We start from the raw sequence: 5,166 nt of genomic DNA on the forward strand, positions 1-5,166 counted from the left end.
GTGTGTGTGTGTGTGTAGTATATATATATATATATATATATATATATATATATATATATATGTGTGTGTGTGTGTGTGTGTGTGTGTGTGTGTGTGTATGTACGAAAATGCTTCTCAAGAATAGTCTAGTAAACTCACCATATATGTATCTTTATTAGTCCCAAATAAGCTACATGTCTGTACCTTAGACTAATTCCCAGTGGTCACTTACATCTCTCTCCCTCTCCGTCTGGTGCCATGCGGCATGAGTACTGATGTTCTTATTCCTATATGTTCTCCTAGTGATGTTGTTTGATGTACCTACTCTGTCCTTTTTATTCCTATAGTAAAACCCTAAAACCCTAAACCCTAAAACCCTAAACCCTAGTGCCATTGCATACTATGTACTGCTGATGGGATACTTCTCCCGTACTCTGGATGCTCAGCGCATGCCCGGATGCTTACCACTTCGACTAATCACAACCCTATAACCTTATATCCCTAAAACACTATATCCTGATAGGACCAGTCGAGCCCAGTACTCAGTAAGTTGTATGAGCAATACACGGCAGAGTTTCAACGGAATCGCGAGCGTTTAGAACCATCTTCCCAATAGAACAGCCGGAGAGTCAACGTCCCCAGCCCATGGCATGTCAGCTGGAGTGCTGGTGAACTCTATTTACTCCTGATAGGCTTGTGTGCGGATAGACAGCTTGGACTTGGAAGTATCATACGTATAGGTCACTCACTGCAACCGACCCAATCTTAGTAGTAAATATATATGGTATATACAGGGGTATTATTAGTATATATGGTATATGTGGTATTAGAACTATACATAGTATACGTGATAAAGAACAACATATGACGGACCTGTTTGCGCACCCACAGGGCGCTGGTCTGACAGGGACGCCAAAAAAAACGACCGGAAATATTCTGAATAAATCAATACAAATCCAAAAACGTTCTTCTTTTGTGTTTAGATATGTACTGGCCGTTACTAATATCGTACGCAAACCTATCATGATTGAATCATTACAGATCCAAAATGGTTCAGCTTTTGTATCTAGATAGAAGCTAGCCGATACTAACATCGTACGAAAACCATGGCGTCCATTTCTGCTGTCTCTATATACATTGCAACTTGGTCGACAAATGTATTCTCCGGTCGTATAACTAGGACAGCAACGGTAAAGGAGACTTTATATAGAAGCATCTAGGGTTGCTGTATGTACCCTGCCAATTGCGATGCAATCTCTCAGTGTGAATAGACACACCTGCACATGAATAGAGTAGTATACTAAACCGCACTCGTACATTTATACTGCGAACAGCCTTAGCTTTCCTGCTGTATTGCTACCCGCATACTCCGAAAACTATGGACGTTATGGAACAGCAGCACAGCCTGTGGGTGTGATTGTGCATGCGCCCTACGGCCCAATGCCTGGAGTTAAATAGATCACACCACTTTGATAATCTGTTATAGTAATGTTCGATTGGTACTTTAAACCCTAGTATATACGCCAATGCGGTGGCTCAAGGCGTTTGATAATTCGAGGGGTTGGCATGCATCGAAAATGATTGTGTCGAAATTCTACCGTTGTGAGTACGAAGTATTCGGACTAAAACTCGGATATTGCGAAGATATTACTTAAAGGGTACAATCATACATACACAAGCGCATACGCCGGAGTCCTTTGTCGGAACGGCTCCCAACACAGCCTTCTGGGAAGACTTTAGAAGACTATACTTTCAAATGACATGTCCGCATATTCGGAGCTCTCGCTATACAAAACCGAACGAAAACAATAAATTGACTAATTCCAAAAACCAATACGTATATAAAGGCGTATTTTCAAAGCATACAGATACAATATGTATAGGCCTCTGCTTTTAAACTGTACGTTCTGAAATATATATTATTTTAGATAGCTGTCTCTTTTGTGTTTTAAAGAACAATAATACAATATTTAGTGATTTGAAAAACGTTGTTCAAAACTCTGTATTGATAATGAGCGTATGGCGGGTATTCACAATCGTATGATATGTAGTCGATGAAAATATTTATAATAAATTGTTCTAAAATACTTTATCATGATCATATTTTTTTTTCAATTTTCCACAAGAGAGACAAGGTTTTGCAACATCCTTGATGCATGATGCAAACGGAAAGGGCAGAGCCAGAGAGTGACTCTAGAGAGAGTAGAGACGTTATGTACTTTATCATTTATTTAGTGGTATATATCATATATGTATAGAAGTATTATGTTATTGTACACGATGTTAAGGTGCACGCCACTGACTGACTGACGCCAGAGCATAATTGGGAGTCATCGGGTGCACTCTGCTAGTAGTGCTAACTCATGACTGTACCGACTACTGTACAATACCATTTTGATAATATTTTAAATATGTTGAGAAGTCATTCGACACGCGGGTACGTACTACATTTCATTGCGTGCGATATTTATTTATTTTAAATAGCATGTTTATACCCAGACATATACCGCTACGCTACAAGCTGCGTCGTAATATCCTCATGTTTCAAAAGAAATATACACGTGACGTACGTACTACGTATATGCTTTATGTGATATATATGTTAAAAATATGGAGTCGGAACTCTGAACTCTGAACTCTGAACTCTGAACTCTGATCAATGGTGCGAAATCAGTCAAATCACTCAAACCAGTGACCTACCGAACTTGTGTGTAAAGGCTTTTAGGCTATGACGACTATACTATCTGGTTGTTGGTTGTTCATTGGTGTCTCTTGCCATAGCCTTCTATGTTCTAAATACTATTTACACCCTTCTTGTGTGCGACTTGCGAGTTTAAACGCTGCTTGCGCATGTTTAAAAAATACCGTGGTTATATTTGTTTTTGTTTTTTTAAACAAACGAATTTTTAATAATAATAAATAATAAATGCATGACGCCCAAGCGCCCAGGGCCCAGGGCCCCAGGCCTTAGGGTCCTCCGCTTTTTTCGCGTTGTGGTTCTGATGAACCTTTACACCAATCAGAACATGGGCTTTAAATATATGCTTTTTTTCATTGGGTTTCAATTCAGTGATTCTACTCTCATCTTAATGAATCCTTGCTCATCAGTCAATAATATACTGTAGTCAATGGCAACCGGCACATATTATGACCTGTAGGCATATATTAATTATTAGCACCCCCGGATGTCGGGAAAGGGTTTAATATACAGAACAGTTGATACTTTTCATAATGGTCCAATGGGTTACTCTGCAGCAATAAATCTTGCACAATCACGGCAGCTGGACTGGCTGCTGACCGGCTGAGCTCAGTGAGCAGCTCCAACGTCACTCTCGGATTTTCTCCTAAATACCCCTCTTGGCAGTTGGACAGACTTGAACTTCTTGCCTCTTGGTACATAATCAGTTAGTCACATACACTCTACGCTCTATGGTATAAATTCTACATAAATACAGCGAATGATGGAGAACAAGATGAATGAGCTACCCATTTTTTAATAATAAAATTGAGTGACTGTAGTCTTCTGTAGAGTGCACTCTACGTATTTTACGTCCTGTGAGTTTGCACTTTGCAGTGACGGTGTGAGTCGTGTGACTGCACTCGCAGTATTTACAATAAAGACATGTACGTTGCGAATTTACGACATGGAAGTTTGACACTTGACAGTTGCGCATAGCGCGCATGCATTCACTCCAAAATCGAGGAGCGCCCTGATATATATTGTGTTCACTTTTTAGTTTCTAGTTCATTCATACAGTCAACACTTTCAAAAACTACCGTGGAAGCCAAAGAAGCAACAGGGTTCTAAACAGAAACAACATCATCATGACAATGCGCAGAACTATCATCGCTATGCTTTTAGCAGTATCCTCCTTTGCAGTGTTTGCGAATGCCATGTACATCCCGGGCGCACAGCATTCTAAGTCAGTCCCCCGTCCTGTGCGACACATCAGCAATATATATGATACTGTCGATACTGACACCCACAAAACATTCGGAGATTCGGTTGGTAAAGCAATGATGGGGGTTACAAGACAATCAGATTTTAATCAGATGAATACTATTGTACAGCGAAAAGGTGCGAGCTCGGCGGCGAAGTCTGTGAATGATAACAGACGTCGAGATATTAAGCGCACTACTATGAAGCATGTTTCCCATGAGAGCAAACCACTCACAGCGCAGATGGCAGAGATCAAGCGCAACTTCGAGATGCGTCTGGGTGACCACTTCAGTGAGCAGTCTCATTCTGAATACATCTAAATTTATATAAGAGCAACAGAGTGATACTCCTAATATATATATATATATATGAACAACAGAGTGACACTCCTTGAATGGATCAACCTATTCAAAGTCAACAACATACCTCCATCAACTACAGCACAAAACAAAAGCCCCCTTTCGGTTGCAAACGACAATCGCACTCATGGCTGACACTGTGGTGATACAGCAAGGGAACGGGATGTAGTAAGAACATACAACTACCCCACCTTGTGACTCATCGGACCTCATCAGTGCCCCTTCCTTATTATATGGATACCTACATCATTCTGAACTCGACTATGCTGGACAGTAAGCATAGAGAAAGTAAGAAAACCTCTTGTTGATTCCCCTCTCGGTGAACATCCTTCCAACTCAGCCGGCTACAATAGCATTGACTGTGTTATCCTCTTTTCTACTTTAATCAGCCGACGAACCAGTTACATGCAGACTATATTAAAACTGTTTAAACCATATTGAAATTACTTTTGTTTTATTGTTTGCGAATGAGCATATCAATCTATTCGAATCGGAACGAGTTTCCCTTTGGTATCCAGTTGCAGACCGCGATTTTCTGATTTAGCTGGCTGACAATGCTGTTCACATATGGAAAGTACAACTTGCATCGTGTCTTTTAAAACCACTATGAAATACGTGTACGATACGGTGTTCCTCATCCACGCCACACCACTACGTTGACTTCAAAATACGCGCCTGACAAATCGTCCTTCTGTACTTAGGAGTAAGTTAATAAACATTGCTCCACATACTATAGGCAACAGAAAGGCACAATGTTAGCGGCCTGTCATACGAGAGCTTTGCACAAAAACACAATAACAGCTGCAAACTAATTCCCAGCTTATAAACAGTCTACTCAAAGTTAGGCAACGAAAATAATATATTACATAGATTCAAGGGAATTATATA

The 5,166-nt window shown here is 40.3% G+C and overlaps 2 protein-coding genes across 2 annotated transcripts in view; both read left to right on the plus strand.

Moving 5' to 3' along the window:
- SARC_08570 (hypothetical protein) overlaps positions 1-941 on the plus strand; it is a gene marked incomplete at its 5' end in the record, with an annotated part of 5,161 nt that extends 4,220 nt beyond the window's left edge. Inside the window, one exon of the mRNA XM_014297456.1 lies at positions 503-941. Within this exon, the coding sequence (XP_014152931.1) occupies positions 503-595 (93 nt within the window). The 3' untranslated portion in view covers positions 596-941. The remainder of the gene's footprint in view (positions 1-502) is intronic.
- Positions 942-3,735: 2,794 nt separating this feature from the next.
- On the plus strand, positions 3,736-4,713 carry SARC_08571 (hypothetical protein). Its single transcript, XM_014297457.1, has one exon. It carries the CDS (start codon positions 3,805-3,807, stop codon positions 4,237-4,239), a length of 435 nt encoding a protein of 144 aa, XP_014152932.1. The 5' UTR covers positions 3,736-3,804; the 3' UTR covers positions 4,240-4,713.
- The last annotated feature ends 453 nt before the right edge of the window (positions 4,714-5,166 follow it).

This window comes from Sphaeroforma arctica, assembly GCF_001186125.1.
Source record: "Sphaeroforma arctica JP610 unplaced genomic scaffold supercont1.783, whole genome shotgun sequence".
Taxonomy (NCBI): Eukaryota; class Ichthyosporea; order Ichthyophonida; genus Sphaeroforma; species Sphaeroforma arctica.

What these genes read in the sequence shown, in the direction of transcription:
- SARC_08571 (XM_014297457.1), top strand. Translation starts at nt 3,805, where the DNA reads ATGACAATGCGCAGAACTATCATCGCTATGCTTTTAGCAGTATCCTCC.